The sequence below is a fragment of the Oryzias latipes genome, chromosome 1 (genome assembly GCF_053564925.1).
Source record: "Oryzias latipes strain Hd-rR chromosome 1, Olatipes_Hd-rR_3.1".
In the NCBI taxonomy this organism is placed as follows: Eukaryota; Metazoa; Chordata; class Actinopteri; order Beloniformes; family Adrianichthyidae; genus Oryzias; species Oryzias latipes.
Genome location: NC_136237.1, coordinates 9,986,739 through 10,005,300, shown reverse-complemented (window position 1 = coordinate 10,005,300; position 18,562 = coordinate 9,986,739). Strand labels below are relative to the sequence as shown.

General features: G+C 50.1%; 2 protein-coding genes across 3 annotated transcripts in view; one reads left to right on the top strand and one right to left on the bottom strand.

Moving 5' to 3' along the window:
* Window positions 1–231: 231 nt before the first annotated feature.
* Window positions 232–17,540, bottom strand: jupa (junction plakoglobin a). Of its 2 annotated transcripts, XM_023959977.2 has the most exons (17): window positions 17,377–17,540; window positions 17,164–17,268; window positions 10,486–10,535; window positions 9,602–9,763; window positions 9,274–9,527; window positions 8,920–9,158; window positions 8,593–8,794; window positions 8,161–8,305; window positions 7,963–8,066; window positions 7,551–7,889; window positions 7,292–7,444; window positions 7,093–7,212; window positions 6,818–6,968; window positions 4,258–4,379; window positions 4,102–4,141; window positions 3,074–3,236; window positions 232–721 (listed from the first exon to the last, which is right to left on the bottom strand). In XM_023959977.2, exons 3-16 carry the CDS (start codon window positions 10,493–10,495, stop codon window positions 3,076–3,078), a joined length of 2,202 nt encoding a protein of 733 aa, XP_023815745.1. In that variant the 5' UTR covers window positions 10,496–10,535; window positions 17,164–17,268; window positions 17,377–17,540; the 3' UTR covers window positions 232–721; window positions 3,074–3,075. The 2 variants fall into 2 exon arrangements, with proteins under 2 accessions (XP_023815745.1, XP_078788616.1); XM_078932490.1 differs by lacking the exon at window positions 17,377–17,540 and having other exon boundaries at window positions 17,164–17,329.
* LOC144981298 (trafficking kinesin-binding protein 1-like) overlaps window positions 17,510–18,562 on the top strand; it is a 37,307-nt gene continuing 36,254 nt past the window's right edge. The window contains exon 1 of the mRNA XM_078932585.1: window positions 17,510–17,623. The gene's annotated coding sequence lies outside the window, so the exon portion shown is untranslated. The remainder of the gene's footprint in view (window positions 17,624–18,562) is intronic.

Sequence of the window (18,562 nt, the reverse complement as noted above, 5' to 3'; positions counted from 1 at the left end):
GTCGGTAGTCACTTAAGGTGGAAATGCGTCTTCCTGGGCACGAGGACTGTGATGGAGGATTGGAGACATTGCAGGATCCAGAGCTGGAATGAAGAGAAGCTCGAGATCCTTTCCAACGTTTTCTGCAGCTTGAGGTGAAGAAGGATCTAAAACAAGTTTAGTCTTTGTAGGTTATAAGGAATAAAAATGTATTTGAAATGACGCAAAGTCAAGAATCAAAGAGACACCAAAGCAGTTTGATATAATCTTTATTTTATAAACAGATTTTCAGTAAAAACTCTGAAGTACAAAGACTAAGTTCCCTGTCAGTAGTTCGCTCCAGACTAACGTCTCATGAGTTCACGCATCCATCGGCTGCCCTTCTTCTGAAGCAGTGGCCACGCCCCCCAGAGCCACGCGAATGGCGGCGGCGTGGAGCATGCAGAGTTTTTAACTGTTATTTTTTTGTTTCTCATAAAAAAGGAAGCTACATGATTATCATAACAAAATAAAATCTCTTTGGCGTCGAACACCCACCCAGAAGCAGAAACACACACACAGCTGAAGCCTCAGCGCCTGAACTAGAATCAGTAAAATTAGTCTATAAAACACAAGTTCAGCCCTGTTAAGATTATGAGTCCCATATTCTGTAATAATTGCATATTTTACATCATGTGGGGGGGCACAGGGAACACTCCACTCCTTCCTGTTCTCCTCCTGGTCTCAGCTCCTCCTCCATCCTCTGAAACGACACAAAAACACTTGTTAGTTGGCTTCTTCTTCCTGGATGCCTCACGTCTCCATGGAAACAAGGATGCGGGTGGAGTCCGACTTTTTCTTTCCACAGCCTCATTTTTTTTCTGTTCAGTACCCTTTTATTTAATCTGTTGGTCACATTTCTGCACCCCTGAAGCTGGATTATTGAAATAATCTGGCTCGAGTTATTTTGCCCTTCCAGACGTCCTCAGCTGTGAGCTGGACTCACTCATCAGACTCCAGGACTCCACCTGCTGCTCTGTCCTCCTTTGTTGGGAGAAACGCTTTGGTTTCTTGGGTTCTGGGGGGGTGGGGGGTGGTTGGTCGCTTTATCTTGGATCACAAAGTGCTGCCGCTGAAAAAAAGAGAGCTGTGCAGCAACGGCTCGTCAACTCGCATCAGGTTCAACAGCCAGAGAGCCCCGTTACGTAACAGAAGGAAACGGAGCAGTGCTCCCCCTAGAGGACGGCAGTGGGATTACCGTCCACCACGGAGTGAAGAATGTTCTGCTCCTCTTCCTCCTGCATGCTGTGAAGCTTTTCTTTCTTGCATTTAGACTTTTTGAGTTTTCAGGATGGTTGATGTTCAGAGGAAAAGCTTTGAGGTGAAGAACGACGGCAAAAAACCAGCAGTGACTGTGAATCGATCACACTTTTTGAGCACTTTTAAAATGTTTTTCAGCTCATTTGTTTGTTTTTTTAAGCCCATCTTGAAATGAATTTGTCGGCTCTAGGGTTTTTCCACCATCTTTTGGAAAAGAGCTGCAGAAAAGGACACAGCCTCCGAGTGTCCTTAACCTTTCTCTGTCCTTCAGGTTCAGGATTAAAAATTCGTCTTTTTATGAATCTCAAAGCCAATAAACAGCTGTGGTGCAGAGGTAGAGCGGTCGACCTCTGATTAGAAGATCGCAGGTCTGGTTACTTCCCCGTGCACCCGTGTGTGGAAGTGTCCTTGAAAACAAGACGCTGAAGCCCTCCTGTCTCCTGGTGGACATAGCTTGGCGCCAGTGTTCAGCATCCGTGTGGGAAGAAGCACTTTGGGCCTTCTGAGCATGTTTGTATGTTACAAACGTGGACGAGGAGCCTGTGAGCACAGGGCTGTTACCATAGGAACACAAAGAGGGGCAAAGCAGTACAATGAGATTTGTTGGTGGGGCCCTCCAGCCCCCCCCCTTTTTTGTGCAGATGTGAAAGACTGAAGCGGATCTTCTGCTCAGAGTCGCTGCTGATGAAACAAATCAGGGAATGTAAAGTTTTATAGAACGTTAGAACCCCCCCCCCCCCGTTGGTCGGATCGTTTTAATTTACTGACTGCTGTGAGCGCTCAGGTCAAGAGAAAGCGCTCCATCAGCAGCAACAGGCTTTCACAGCTGCGACTGCATTCACCCGTCGCCATGGCGACCCCTTCTGCCACAGAGGCTTTTTTTTTTTTTTTTAGAGCCTCAGACCTCAAACCCAGGAAACTTTTTCTGTTCTAAAGAATCCATAAAACAACTGTTCGGGTCCTCTGAAGTGGGCGGAGCTTTACCAAAACCACCTTCAAGATTTAGATTCACCAGAAGAGAGACGCTCAGGATGCTCCTTTATTACGGGACAAATAAAGGGGAAGTCCTCCACCCCGACAGTCAAACATGGTGGTGGGAACATCCTGCTTTAGGGTTGTTGTTTTTTTCAGCCAAGAACCTCATCACAACATGATCAGGATTCTGTGGAGAAGCTAAGGATCAGGGTGAGGAGACCCTCCAACCCAAACCTACAGACGAGAGACAGCGAGCGGATCAGAGTTCAGGAAGACTTTGATCTCTGGACTTTTTTTTTTGTGGAGGGTTTTAATAACTCTGGACAATGATTCCTCTGGGGCTTCAAATTCTGACATTGCCAGTTGAGAAAACACTTGGTAGAAAAAACATAACCGAGGTGAAACCTAAATATCCATCTTTGTTGAACCTTCATGTTCCTCTTAGAGAGTCGATCCATCAACCACACTTCCTGTGGACGTCCATCTGTGAGGCTCACGGCTGGTTTTGGTTTCCACTGATAAGAAGAGGAAAACGTTTGACAGACCTGCCCGGTATAAACCAAACAGACCGTCACGGATGCTCTAAGCTACTGTTCTGTAGGCATGACAACGAGGAACTCAGGGGTTGTGCAGTGGTGGGAGTAGCTTAGTAAGGGATTACCATAATCAGCAAATCAGAATCATCTGTAAAGTATTACAGCTCAAACGAAGAACCTGAAGATCTGGAACCACAATGTTCTGCAAGAACAAACCCGTCTGAACGTTTCCAAAAGTCAGTGACTGTTAATAACCCCCCCAAAACAAGTGGAACAGCTCTGACCATTAATATTGATCTGGGTATTGTCCCTCGTAGTAGCCTGGTTGGTATTCGTCGGGCATCATGCCATTCATGATTTCCACGCCCATGCCCATGCCCATGTCGTCCATGCCGTCCTGGTCAGCCGGGTATCCAGCAAACCCCCCCTGGAAGCCGGCGTCGAGCTCTGGAACACAAACAGGGTAAAAGCACCGATGAGCAGAGCGTGATGAAGGTCGCTGCAAACGTTTCAGGAAAACGGACTTTTGTTTAGCGCCAGTGTTGGTGTTCCTGGATAGGGATGGGTACCAAACTCTGTACCGACCTGGTACAGATGTATACGGAACCACCAATACCATATAAAAGCGTACCGATCTTCACTTCAGTACTTTGTTTTGGACATAATCACTCCACTCAGTTGTGCTTTACAATTCCAGCCAATCCTTTCACCTTTCCAGCGATTGTAGTCAGGCTCCTATAAGATGGGTAAGCTGTGATGGTGGGCGGAGCTTCAAGCTTTAGCTGTACTTCACAATAAAAGATTCTAACTCAGCGACTTGATGAGGTAGAGAGCTGTGTACAATGTTCCCTGCCCCCCCCCCCCAAAAAAAAACAAAAAAAGACGTTGTCATGGCGATGAGCGGTAAAATACGTGTTTACCTATACATGCATGTGTAAAAACAGATTCATTAAGCATCTTAGGCCTTCAGCCTTCCATGCTGCTTCATCAAACTTTTTATTTTAAACTTTATTTTTGTTACATTAAAAAACAAACCACAATCAGAACAGAGGTCAATCCTAGATGCTTCCTTCTTGTGTGTATTTGTTGTAAAGTGTCCATTCTTCTGCTGCAGACGCTTTTTTTTCCCTTTGTAATAATTGAACTGAAACTGAACTTGATTGCTTTTGGACAAATGTGGGATTCAAAAATGAATGGTCATGCTTTTTTTTCTTTTTTTGCCCCCCCCTCCCTCCAGCTGTGTGGCAGCGGGCTGTTGACCCCCCCCCCCCTTGCTAAGGTATGTGCTGTGTGTGCACATTTGGCTGCTCACCATCTTGGTATGGAGGCTCCATGGAGATGTTGTTGCGGGCCTGCGGACAGTCACAGAGGAACATTAGTGCTTCAACGTTCATCTTCGCACTCCTCTGAGTGACACGTCTTCTTTCACATCATGGCTTCCTGACAGCAGGGGGCGCCGCACACTCACCATCTCCCAGGCGACTGGGTCGTGTTTGAACAGGGAGTGGGTGAGCTCCATGGACACGCGCTTCTTGTGTTCCAGGCTTTTGTCCTCGGAGATGCGGAAAAGCACGGCAGCGGCATACGTGGCTGCAGGGAGAAGATCAGAGAACAATCAGAGAAAGAAAAAAAGACAAACATCTCAAACATCCGCAGAGATCTGGAGCAGCCCCGACCACCGCAGGCTGACAGGGTCTCCTGTAAGACGTCCACGTGACTAACAGAAAGACTCCGCCTGACCTTGGGCCTCATTCCTGAAGCTGACGTGCTCATCCTGCATAGTTCTGACTCATCCGTCGTCTCTCACATCATTAGTCCAGATCCTGACCTCCACCTCCTTCTGGAGAATCAGCTGTGAGCACATCTGTGCGCGAGCTGTCTGCGGCTGTTAGTGCTTTTATGCTGCTCGGAAAGTACGCTCAGTTCCTGCAGCGCAGAGAGTTCATGCAGGAGGCACGGCTCCTTCATCCAGCAGGACAAGGCAGATGCACCAAAAAAACAGAAAGACAACTTCTTCCTCGAGACAGAAAGTGTCTCCGTGTTTTATGTGAGCGCCTGTGTCAAAATCACATCTTTGTCCTTTTTGACATCGGCAAGCGTAAACCGTCCTCTGACAGACGGAGGGAAGCATTTGAGTCCAGTTCATCCTGTTTACTCCTGATCCAAATCATGGATGCTGAATCTCACATAGATGAGATTCTCTGCAATGTCAGAGGAAGATGCCACTGCTGACATCAGCATCAGGAACATTGGGAACAAGACTCTGGACGAAGTACATCTTTAGGAATATTTCCTTGACTGAAGACAAACAATGATGTGATCAGTGGCTGGATGAGCTCAAGGTTAGCCTTTAGAGCAGGGGTCGGGAACCTATGGCTCGCGAGCCATATATGGCTCTTTTGATGGTCACGTGTGGCTCGCAGACAAATCTTTAATTATAGTTTTTTATTCATTAGACCATTCCTTCTCGGGCGCGATGCGATGCCAGAGGCGCGCAGTAGTATTGATGCTTGGAGAACAAAATCTCTGCCAGAACTATCACTTTACTATTATCTATTATTTCACAGAGTTTGTACCAGCCGGAAACCTGTGAATTGCCGTGCCTAAAACTGCGCGCTCCCGTCTCTGAGAAAGAGCGTGCAGTTGCGGAGACGGGATGTGTGAGGGAGAAAACAGAGGGTGGGGCTGAGGTGTTGTGGGGACAGGCAGCAGGTGAATCGCGCTGGGATTGTAAAAACGTAAAACCCGCTGCCCGTCACTCACTGCGGCGTGTGAGTGTGTGTTTGGCTCCCCGTCTGCATGTGAGCAGTCTTTCTCACATCTACAGAACATTCAGACCAACCTAAGATCACGTTTAAAGTCTCAACACCTGCATGAAGCAGAAACTCACCACGTATCAACCAGACTAGACCATCAGCAAAACTAATACGAGAAATACTCATCATTTATTAGCAACAGCATAACAATGTTATTAAAAAGAATCCACAGACTTATTGTACTTTAAAAATGTTGAAATTAAATCAAATGCACACATTCACTTGTATATTTAGTTTTAAACATATTGTTGCGGTCTGAGTTGGACTGGGTGGCTGTTGGGCCGCGTTAAAAGTTCTGGAGTTCATTGAACGCGTCAAGCAGAGATCTGATTGGCCCTCAGTTCTGTCGCTCAGCCTGTTGTTAGGTAGTTTGGACCAATGGGGTTCAGCTATGGGCCGAATAAGGGAAATGGGAGGGCTGGAGCGGGAGCAGGGGAATATAAAGTTGGGAGAAGCGCTCTCGTCTCGGCGGGAGAGATTCAGGAGTTGCTGAATTAATTGAACGGCGTTTGTTGCGGTCTGCAATAACAAGAACAAAGAACCTTAAATGAGGTTAAGTCTCCGTGCCTCAGTGTGGGAAAGAGACACTACATTATTGTATGGCTCTTTCAAAATTACATTTAAAAATATGTGGCGTTTATGGCTCTCTTGGCCAAAAAGGTTCCCGACCCCTGCTTTAGAGCTTCGGGGTCTGCTTTTATTTTGAAAATATCAAAGCACAGTAACAACCGTTGGTATGTTTCAAAGATTTTTTCGAAGTTCCACCAAATAAAAAGATACATTTGGATATTTTTCGGTCTCTTTCCTGTCATTTCAAGCTCATTAATGCTTTTGTTGAAGAGATTTGGGGAGAGTTTGAATAAGTGCTTTGGTTTTTACCTTCTTAAGCAGACCAGCTGTTCTCCCTGACCCCAGAGGAAACAAAGATTTCAGACACTAACTTTCCCCTTTTGCTAAATTCGAGAAGACGTTTAGGATTTCTTTGCAGATGAAAGACGCACAACGAGCTCTGGAAATGAAAGAAACATGGAGTTTCGGGGGAAGGCAGCAGGATCCAGCCTTCACACATCAGCAGAAACATGTGCTCTCTCATAATGGACCACAGAGGGAGAGCGTGAAAACGGCACTTAAACGACGCACAGCTGCACGTCCAACTGGCTTCCGTCTATGACTAAGTGCTGCATTAGTGCAGCCTTATCGCAGCAGTCCTACCGATGCCCTCGTTGTTGGAGTGCAGCAGCTCCATCAGAGGAGGCGAGGCGCCCTCGGCTTCAATCTTAATAGCTGACTGTTTGTCAATCGCCAGCTCGCAGAGAACGCCGGCGGCCACGCGCTTCACGTTGTCCACTGATGAGTAGAGAAGCTGCGGAGAAGAAGGGCGGTCAAAGAAATCGTGCAATGGTGTGATGTTACCAGCTGAGGTGGAATGAGTCCGTTTGGCTACAAATGACAGGAATACCGAGACTTTCAGCTTCCTGGTTGGTTACCTGGACAAAGAGAGGAATGATGTTCAGGAGGGCGATTTCCGCTCTGTTGGTGGGATCTCTGGCCAGGATGTGCAGCGCTCCGGTGCATCCCTCCACGATCTCCTCCATCCTCACTCCAGCCTGAGGTCACAGGGACAAGCGTTACTCTGCTACTTTCTGATGTCAACAAAGCCCTGCAGCTGCACCCCGAGACACGCACCTGGAACGTCTGCTGGTTGGACGAGTCGTGTTTCTGCGTGTCCTGGTGTGCTTTGATGAGCAGGTTGACCAGGCGGGGCAGGACTCCCGCCGCTCTCAGGGCGTCCTGGTTTTCCTGGCACAGGGCCAGGTTCCGGATCAGACCCACCGCAGCCTACAGGAGGGGAAGCCACAGGACGCTGTCATGCAACACTGCCCCACACTCCTTTTCCCTGCTAATGACCCCCCCTCCCCCTCCCCACTGTCTCCACTCCCCCCACCTTCACGACAGGCCAGTAGTAGGGCTGGTCCACCAGCTTGATGATGGCGGGAATGCCGTAGTGATTCCTCACTGCGTTTTGCGCCAGCTCGGCCTGCGGGTGGCGGGAGGTCAGATGCCGCAGAGCGCAGACCGCAGGCTCGATGATATCCTCCCTTTGCGCGGCGCGCAGAATGGCGTGGATCAGCGCCTCGATGCCGTTGTTCTGGGTGACCAGAGACTTGTTGTGGCCGTTGTTGCAGGTGAGGTTGGACAGGATGCCGGTGGCACAGGTGAGCATGTTGATGTCGTCGGAGCTGAGCAGACGCACCAGCATCTGCAGCAGGCTGTCCAATCCATCCTGGAGGAGAAGACATCTCTGAGCAGGCCGCAGCAGAACAACACATTTCTGACGTTTCACGGTGAGGACAAACCTCCTTGGTGGCAGCATCAGACAGGTTTCGAAGAGTCCACAGGCAGTTCTGCATCAGACGCTGGCTGGAGCTGTTCAGGTGTTTCCCCAGAGCCTGCATCCCACCTGCAGGGACAGAAGCAAACATGTCAGAGACCAGAGCCCGCCTTGCTGCAGCGCTTTAACGCGAGAGGCGGAGACGCCAGCAGGAAAGGCGTACCGGCTGCCACGATGGCCGGTTTGTTGCTGGGGCACACGGACAGCACTTTGAGCACGCGGCTCGTGGTCCACAGCAGCTTCTCGTAGGTGTAGTTTCTCATGATGTGAACCAGACCCTCGGGGCCGCCGTTGGCGAGGATGATCAGCTGGGAAACACACGGCAAGAATGTTTGAGCGGCTTTAACAATCACATCAAACATTTACATGAACTCAAGTAGTCAGATTACTGTAATAATCAGATGGACCTGGTTGAACCTGAGAGACGGGATTCTAAAAGCCTTCATCACATTTCGGCCTCTACATGTTGTGATTTAGGACTTTTAAGGATGATCAGGATTTATCTTGCAACTAAGTCATAAAAAAATGTCAGAGTCTGGTTGACGGGCCTGCTGTGGATGTCGGACAGGCGAGTTCTGATCGTGGTTCCACACACCTTGCTCTCCTGGTTTCCAAATGACAGCAGCTGCAGACAGTCTGTGGTGATGGCCAGGAACTTGGGGTTGCTCTTTTTCAGCAGAGGAACCATCCTCTGCAGGCCGTCGGCCAAACGCACGGCCATCTTGGCGCCGTCCTGGTGAAGCAGGAGGTTGTGGAGTGTGGTGATGGCGTAGAAGAGCACGGACTCCATGGGTGAGCTGAAGACAAAGCGCTTCGTTTAATGCCAGCTTCGATGATCACAGCTTCTGAAGATTGTGACTATTTCAGATGCGCATCAAAGGAAGCGTTGGACCCCTGACAGAAGATGAAGCTGCCGTTGTACCTGAGCATGCGCACAAGTGCAGGAATCCCGCTGGATTTGAAGATGGCGAGCAGCCCCTCCCTCTTGTGGGACAAGTTGTGCATGATGCTGGCGGTGGCTCTGGTCGTCTCCATGTCACTTGTGTTCTGCATGGCTCGCACCACCGCCGCCACCATCTGTGGCGACTGCATGAGCGCTTGCCGCGACGCCTCCTTCCGGCTCAGCTGGTTGACGATCTGTGCGGCCCTGCTGACCACGAACTGAGGAGGGGGGAGGGGGGGGGGGGTACATTTTAGGGTCTAACTGATGCAGAATCAGAGCCCCTCAGGCTGCTCCTGCTGCGTGCAGCAGCCAGAGCATCTTTCTCCTCATCACCTGGTCTTCGTCGTTGAGCAGCTTTGTGAGCTCGGGTACGGCTCGAGTGGCGAGCTCGGCGTCGTCCTGGTAGTTGATCAGGTGGACGATGGCCGCCTTGAGCATCTGAGACGGCTCGGCCAGCCGCTGGACGTTGGTCATCTGGGAGGCGTCCGTCTGAGTGGACAGGATGGCGGTGCCGGACTCCAAGGTCTCAGGGAACATAGCCGCACGCACACGCTGGGCTCTGGTCATGGAGTACTGAGCGTCCAGGTCTGGAAGGAGGAGACGGAGGTGAGGGGGACTGACGGCACACCCCCAGTTTGAGTCCTGGGTGAAGCTGCCTTACCAGGCTCCCCATGGGTGACGGTGGCGGTCATGGTGTGATGCCTGATGAACTCGCCGTCGTCTTCTCTGACCGTGGTGGCTCCAGACTGGATTCCTGAGTCCATGTGATACATCGTCTGCTGCCACTCTGTCACCTTCCTCGCGCCGCTTTCCATTTCCCCCACTGCCGGGCAGACAGACAGCAGTTAGCTCCAACAAAACCACAGACGGAGGCCTTTCTGGGACCGCTCTGCATGATAACCGGAGCTTCCTTTTTCACGTTCAGGAAGTGACATCAACATGGTAACAAAAGCAGGAAGTCAGAAAGCTCAGCATCGCTTTCAGAAGAGCAGATCCTTTCCCTGTAATCCCACATCTCCACAGATGTGGGATTACAGAAACACAACTGTTTTAGGCAGTACGCTCTGATCAATAGTTCTGTGAAAAGTCCCTTCTTACCAAACAGAATCATTTCTCACATGGAATTAGGAAAATGACTGACTTGAATCAAACAAAGACTCTGAATGTGAAGTAAGTGAGATGGACCGCGGCTGTAACACCAAATATGTTTCTGGAACATTGCTTTGGACCACTGAATGTTTAATGAGATCTCTGCAGAACCTAATGGCGTTTGAAGACGCCGACACTAAAACAACATTCAAATTGCTTCCTTCCATCTCCTCGACTTCCTTCCCTCTCCAGCGTGCGTCAGGATTTGCATACAGAATTGCACATGATAGAAATGTTTGGGGGGGGGGGGGGGGGGGGGGGACACTTGAATGCGAACCGTTTCAAGCAAGTTCATGCTTTTATACGTTTTTATTAAAGCCATCAAGCATCAAAAACGGGTTGAAAACTGAATTAATGACATCTGGAAATCCAGAGCAACGATCAGACGGGACTTACTCATCGCCATCTTTGACGTCTGCGGTCAAAGGAACGGCGCCGGAGCAAACCTGGAGCAGAAGAGAACATGTCAGCTTCACTGTCAAACATACGGCTTTCCATGAACTACTGAACTTATTAACCCCCCCCCCCACACACACACACACATAAAACCCTGCAGCCACTCCACCTCTGCCAACAGAGGCAGCAGAGGGGGTGGGGGTCAGACAGCTGCTAGGCCCATGGGAGCTGCCCGGTGCTGATAAACAGCCATCAGGAGCCAGCCTGTCAGTTTGGATTCCAGTGGGGGGTGGGGGGTCTCAGTCATGACGCAAGGCCTGAGCAGACGCCTGCTCCCACTGCACTCCGCTGGACTTTTGCTGAAGCAGCACCTCCTCTGAAACCTCCTCATGACATGACGGTGCATGTTTGCCGTCAAATCACCCGACCGGTTTAACACGCCGCCGCACAGAAAATTTGTTTTTACGCGCACGCAAAGATCAAGCACAAACCGTTCTCAGCTTTAAGGAGACCCCACAAACCCACAGAAAGCCCCCCCCCCCAAAAAAAAAAAAAAAAAAAAACAGAATCTGCAATGTTGACCAAAATCTGCCCCCTGAGGAATCTGAACGACAGAAGCTGAATCTCTGCTGAAACTGCAGAAACGCAGACGTCTATCAAAGTTCTGGCGGAATGAACCTAAAAGCACTTCTGCAACATATCACTGATAACCTCCACAACCGGCATGTAACCTGTTCCACCGTGAGAAAAAAGAACTTTAATCTGCCAACCGAACATCCAATTAATAAAAACACACCTGTTGTAACACAGTACTTTGTATGTGTGAAGGTGAAATAGACGTCTGCGGTTAATTTCATGCACATCATCAAATACACGCCTTCATGCACACACACACACACACACACACACGCATGTTTGGGTGCGCATGCACGAGCATTGTGTGTGGGCATGCGTGTAGACGTGCATAGGAGCATTTGCACGTGTGTGTGTGCGTTAAACAATTACACACTGGTGCCAACCTATAACCACCAGGATTTATAGGGGGGGGGGGGGTCGCCCACTCTACCTCTGCACCACGACTGAAGTTTTTTGTATTTATATATTTCTGTACTAAAGATTCTCTGCTTGATCCAGAATAAGGGAGAAAATGAATCAATGATGGATGTTTGGATTTTTTTACTTCATTATTGAGGGATCAGCTGATCCCTCAATAATGAATAATGACTTTAATGCATTCAGCTAACACTAGGATCCAGATGTTGCTCTGCAGCTATAAATATCAGCCGTTAAACCTTAGAGAAAATTTAAAAACCTCAAATATTCGTCGTTACGTTTTGTTTTTCTGCTGTGGTGGCTGCTTAAAGCACCGGGTCTGGTAGGAAGGAGTGACTGACTTTGTCCTTTTTTACCTTCGTCTGTACATGCCCACTTCTGTTCCTTTGTCAGATCAGTACCTTTTAAATCTCTCACCTTTCCTCGACATCCCATAATGTTTGAACACACCCCTTTGCCTCATCTCATGAATGTGAGCTGTGGAAAGCTTGCAGAGCGTTCCTGCGGGCCCCACAGGACTGTCTGTACCTGCAGCTGCATGTTTTCCTCACACCTGTACACCGTCAGGTCTGTGAAAAATGCAACCAGGTGAATCACGGCGCAAACACACGTTCTACAGCAGACAACCGTAAATCTGGTTTCTAGGGCGCGGCGGCCTCAGTTAACTGCTGCGTCACGCCCTACTCATCACCAGGCGGTGCTCAGCTTCTACCGATCAGAAGGTGAAACCACAAACATGAGCTTGTTGCCGTCACTGATGAGATCACGCAAAACCAGAGAATGGGGCAAAACTTGAAGCCATTTCTGGAGAACCTGAAGCCTCTTGAGCTTCAGAAGGTCCTGCTTGTTGTTCAGATGGGACTTTGCTCTCTTCCAGTTAATGAGTGACTCCTCTTCCTCCTCCTCCTCCTCTCGCTCTGTCACCACCACTCATCCTCCCACACACATTAACTGTAAAGCTGAGGCCACGGTTTGGAAAAACAGTTCACACCCCTCCCTCCCTCCCTCACACAGTCTTGTTAGGCAACAGTTTCTCTGGATGACTTCAGGAGGCGTCTTCAACAGAGCAGCCAGCGCAGTAAACGCAGGAATGCGTGTCAGTAGAAGCTGCCAGAGAGCAAGCTGCAACAAAAAGCAGCGGTGGAAGCGTTCCAGCTCCTCCTGAAGGTGGAGTTCAACCCGACCTGCTGCTGAAGGCGGCGCTGAGCTCCAAGCTCACGTTAACCGCAGCACCGATGGTCCAAACTAAGGTCAGAGGGGTCAGCGAGGAGAAGAGGAATGGCTCGGCCCCACCCCACACCACAGGCACGCCTGACGGCGAGCGCCTCCCCAGCAGTGAAGGGCTCTCAGGGAGGGAGCGGCAGAAGAGTCCTGGAGGAGATCCAGTTCAGAATTCTCCAATCATTAATAAGTTTGGCCGGAACAAACGGAGCTGCGGGCCTGAGCTGTTCTCGGTGTCACAGCAGGAATGAGTCCAGTCAGGGAGGGGCCCCTGGGGTCAAAGTATGGCCACAGACTCCTAACACGCAGAGCCCCCAGTGATGTTCGTTATGGAGGACGTTCCTGTTTGGCAGCTTGAAAGTAACAGATTTGCTCCTCGCCTTGTTAGACTTTAACACGCTTGTTGGAGGGTATTAAGCAAAATCTCAGCTGTTTTCAGGCTGGGGGGGGGGGGGGGGGGGGGGGGCAATTTATCATGGCTCCAAACCACCATGGTGAATGTCTGCAGATCCATAATGGGACAATAACACACAAATCCAGTAATCCAACGGTTTTCTTCTTTATGGACACAGTATCACACCTCTATTTCAGATGATGTGTTCATGGTCATCATGGAAAATGGGAATAATCTCCTCCAGTAATTAAGTGCCAGCAGCAGCACGGTGTGGAGGCGTTAGAAAACATCCAAACATCACGACCAGCCGAGCGTCACCAAAGCGAGAGCTCCCTCAGCAGGAAGCCCCCCAGGTCAGCCAGGACGCTGTCGCACATGCTCATGTGCGTCCTGGAGGAGACCTCTTCACATGCAGGGGGGGCTCCTCCGACTCCCAGCAGCCTCGCTGCTCTCATATGGAGGCTGACAAGCAAATAAAGCAGATTATGCTTGTCCACATCTGTAAAGCTTCTTGTACCATCTGGATGAGGAATCGTTTGACATTTAGGTCAGCCCCCCCCTCCCAGCACAACCGCTCTGGTGGGGAGACACTCTCTGTGAGCCCCCCCCGACTGAAGCTTGTCTGGCTGTGCGCTGGCGGGGGGGACAACTGGATTGCAGTTTGCTATAAATCAATAAGGGAGGATGTGAAGTGATGCACAGCTGATGAGTTTATGCTAACGGATGACGGGAAGTGCTGCTCACCGCCGCCGATCACCCAACAGCTGAGAGCGGCCCGCGGACCACGGCACCAACCCACGGGAGGCCCGGGTCCACCAGGAATCGCTTGAGAAATGCCAGATGACCAAAGTGACGTCACTACAAGGAGAGGCAGCTAACGAGAGCGCGTTACCAGAGTGCTTTTGTGCAACGCTGCACCTGTCTGGACCCGACGGGTCCAGGTCCTGGATCTGGATCCGGTCCAGACTCCAGTGAATAAAGCGAGCAGCAGAAAGGCCGGAAGCTCCTGTCCTGTCAGCTGAGTCACAGCCGTGACTTTCACGAGTGGAAGTAGGCCAGCGGCTGCAAACTGCAGCGCAGTGGAGATCCCCCTCTGGGCCCTCGCTGTGAATTAAAGGAAACGTGAGCCGTCTCAGAGGAGGCGCCCGGGAGCAGCCAGGGATCGCATTACACACAACTGATAAAAGAGGAGGAGGAGGAGGAGGAGGCGTGGAGCGGGGTGCAGCCAAGCAGCAATAACCGCTCATTTGCCAGGAGTACTGCACAAAGTTCACCAAACACGCCGGCATAAATATGACACAGCCGGAGGGGGGAGGAGTCACAGACTCCCTGATTCTAGCCGAGGTCATGCCCGCCTTCACGCTGACGAGCTCCTTTTTGGACTCTCCAGAAGACCGAGGAGCCCGTTGGGTAAATGTTGGGATCTCTGAACCCCAAAGAGGACGAAGCGCGGCTAGATGGGACGGCACGCCGATGAGCCTAAGTTGGTGTAAGAGGCTGAAAACGGCGTGGGGGGTGGGGGTGGCGAGCTGCTATGCATCAGTGTGCGCTGTGACACAAGATTAATTTTTTAAGGAGAGGGCACGGGGGGGGGGGCTGCTGACACCCCACAGGAAGGTTGAGCTGCTGTCTGCAGGCTGTGTAGGAACCGGTCCAGAGATGCTGCCAGAACCAGAACCGGGTCATGAGAATGTGTTGTTATCCACAGCAGCGCTCCTCTAAACAGCAGCGGAGACGGATCGAAATCTTTAAAAAAAAAACACCTCCTGCTTATTTGCTTTCTGTTTCAACCCCCCACCCCCCACCCCACTCCTCAGATCGCAACTCTGGCCGATCATCCAAGTGTGAAAAGTTTCTCTTTTGACTCAGACTCTGAATGCAGTGGTAACATGTGGTAATGAAGGACATTCTTCCCCAACAGGAATGGGGTGGGGGGGCTCAAACAGGTCTGACATGGTTTCTAAAGAGAGGGTGTCATCTGACCTCGTCTTAGTCTCGGGGGTCACTGATCAACCTTGGGGTAACTGTACTTCCCTAGCATAAAGGCCCGTACACACCGGGACGAATATTCGCCAGCGTTTTTCGCCACGTTTTTTGTGTTCACACCCAGGCGATTTTCGCTGACGATGAGCCGAGTGAACATGCAATTTCATTCCCTGACATTAGATGGCGCTTAATGTAAACAGAAATACTCCTGTACATAAGGTGGCGCTGCGCATCTTTACGATTCTTAAAGTCGCTTTTCACTCAGAAGAAGAGAGCAAGTATTTACGCGCTTGTCAGAATAATACAAAGAAAACATGAATATTTTAAGCATCAGTAGCTCCAACTGGTACTTGGTAAGGGGATATTTTAGAATGTCCGTCATTATTTCTTGGCGGCAGTGTAGACGCTACTTGGCGTCTATCTTCTTCGCTGGTATGTGTGCTCAGCAAGGCAGTTTTGTGTTTGAGCGCCCCCAAGTTGTGTTTTACTGTAACTTCAGAAGCTCCAGACACGTGAGCAAAAGCGCCATTCTCATTGGTCGAATAGATTGACGCGATGCGTCGAAAAAAAAAACGAACCCGAGGCGTTTTTTGACGCTTTGGCGCGTGGCGTTTTCTTCGCGTCGGTGTGCACACTCACATTGGTGCCCTTTGTTTAGTCACGAGGCGTTAAACGTCGGCGAAAATCGCCGGCGAAATTCGTCCCGGTGTGAACAGGCCTTGAGGCCCTGACAGCAGGAATGCGACCTGACGGTGGGATTTGTTTGCTGCTCTTGTAGTACATCAGTCCGACTCTTTGCATTCTAAACAGAAATGACAGCGTCGACTTCCTGCTGCTTTGATGTGATGAAAACAAACTTCAAGTGGAATAAATCGGATCTTGTCTGCTGGATCGGAGGCTGTCGCATAGCCTCAGCGAGGCGCAGATCCCAGAGAGGCTGATGGGAACTCTTATCTCTCTGCATTCCCTTCACATGAGAAAAAAGGAAAACAAAGACGAGCGCAGAGAAAACAAAGAGAACGGAGAGTTCCTCCTGGAGCCGCGGCGCCTCGAGGACCAGGAGAAAGATGAGGGCCGGAGTTTAATCCAGGGAGGAAAAGATGAGGCTGGGGTCTGTAATCCCTCGGAAGCAAGCAAACCTGTAAACCGAGGGGCCTCCTGGGTCCTGCTTCTGCTAATGTAGGCCAGTATCAGAGAATTTGGGGGTTGGATTAGTCATGTCACCACAGCTGTGGAATCAACTGTAATTCCTCCAACCCACCCGCCCTCCCCAGGAGCGGTTTCCAGTGTGTGCGTGAGTGGGAGGGGCCTCAACAACCACAGAAACCTTTTTGAACAGGTTTCCCTGTCATGTAAACAGGAACCTTTTGTTTTTGTTTTTTTTAATCTATGCTGGAGCTCTATCACACCTGCCAAAGAAAGTGAACTACCAGAGGTCTGACTTAACCCTGGTACGGATTAAACCAGACCAAAGTTGATCCGGGAAAAGGCTCTGGAGTCCATAAACTGACTTTAATATCAAGGATCGAAGCATTCTGTCAGTGGTGAGGCTTCAATGACACCACGGAATTTTCTTTCTGAGGCCTCTTTGATATTCGCGCCGCAGGGAAACACAGACCCACTTTCCTTTTTACCTGCCGCACGCGCGCGCGCACGGCGCCATGGAAACAGGGTCTTACGACAGAACCGGCCCGTGTCAACGTTCGGTACCAGGTCCAAGTTGCCATGTTAAAACTAAAAGCCAGGACGCGCGTTCACGCGGACAGAGACAACCTGTGGTAGTTCGAGCACGCGCTGAACTCCGGAGCAGAAGCGGGCAGAGTTTTGAGGCACGCGGAAATGAGGGCAGAATGAAAGGCGCCGGGCGGTCACAGCACACAAGCGAGCCACTATGCAGCCACAAATAGACCATTTCGAAAACACTTATTTTTTTTCTGTCACCAAAACGAGAGAAAAACATCGATGATCCAAACGGCAGAGGCCGCATTATTAGCGCGGAAAATGTATCGCGTCGTGACTCCTACCTGAGCTAAAGGCGGAAGGCTCTCCAGAAAATTCCGGCTGTGTGTGTTTTCTGCGGTGCGAGTCCTTCGGTTTCGTCGCTCCTCTCCCAGCCGTTGCTGCCGTCGCTGACGGTGAAACAAATGAGTCAAAGGAGCGTCACCTCCGCGCAGGCCCCGCCCACCTCCCAGCGCGGCCCCACCCGGCCCGGTTCCCCAGCCGCGAGCCGACCTCACCGTCCGGACCTGCTGCCCGTAAACATTCACTCCCTCCCGCTGCAGAGCGCCGAAACTTGCACAAAGATCCTCTATTCCGAAGAGCCCCACATCGGGGGTGAAACCCCAAACCACAGCCAAACACGGTTAAAGCACTCTTTCAGACAGCTGGTGGGGGAGGGGCTCTGCTGGGTAACAACAAGGCCGAGCGTTTGTTCTCAGCGCACCTGCGTGACGCTCGACCACACCTTGATTACAGCGAAACCAGGTGAGACACAGCCGCGGGGGTGGGGGGTACGGGGACATTTCATCATCACGTGGAAAGGAGGGAGAAAGACACGGATGACTGTGTGTTCTCACGATATGTGAAAACGAGAGAGAACTTATAAACCAAGAGAACAGTGAAGGATATTTACCTGTGCAGATACACAGATCTGCACGGTTAATGACGCGGTGAAGCTGTGACAGGACCTTCTCTGCAAAGGTCACGGGGGTCAGCTAGCCTCACCGGCAGGGGCAGGCGTGTCTGGACGACTATGCCTCCTATTCAGTGTCACAGCTTTGTTTGAGTCACCCTCAAAATCCAAACATCTCTGAATCATCCGAGTTTTCCACAACAGTTTATATTCTCCACCCAGATATAATCTCTCTGGATGAGCTGCAGCTCCTGTCACATCATCATTATTTAAAGATGAAAGATCTTTAAATGACATGATCAGACTTCTTTCTTCACAGAAACTTGACATTTTCCAGCATCCGTCTGTTCTACCCTGTGTCCATAAGTCAGGCTGTTTCCGGGAAACTTTTCCGCTGTTCCAGCTCAGAATTCTCCTCGTGGAGACTCTAAGGAGATAGAAACTCCTTACATTTTCTAAAGTGAGGAACTTCTGCAAACTTTTAAAGATTAAACTTTTGAAAAAGGATTTTGAAAAAATAAAAAATGGAAACCCACTTTGATCATCAAAAGATCTTTCAAGCCTGGATCTCAGCTCTCACACAGACATCTCTACAGGAAATGCAGTTTTAGGAAATAATGCCTCTGAATCTTGTATATTTTTTCCTGTATATTCTAAGTATTAATAAGAATGAGGACTGATGAAGCCACTTGGTAATGTTTTAAGAAAGACGATTTTAAGTCCACACGCCATGACTCAACTCAACATCACCTGCATGAATAAGAACCTTCACCGCCATAAATGAGGAGGGA

Bases quoted from the DNA above. Each gene is read 5' to 3' on its own strand.
- jupa (XM_023959977.2), bottom strand. The intron at 8,795-8,919 runs GTACAACGGCAG...CTTTGTCTTCAG, and splicing joins GCACTTGTGCGCATGCTCAG to CTCACCCATGGAGTCCGTGC. The intron at 3,237-4,101 runs GTGAGCAGCCAA...TTTGTGTTCCAG, and splicing joins GGAGCCTCCATACCAAGATG to AGCTCGACGCCGGCTTCCAG.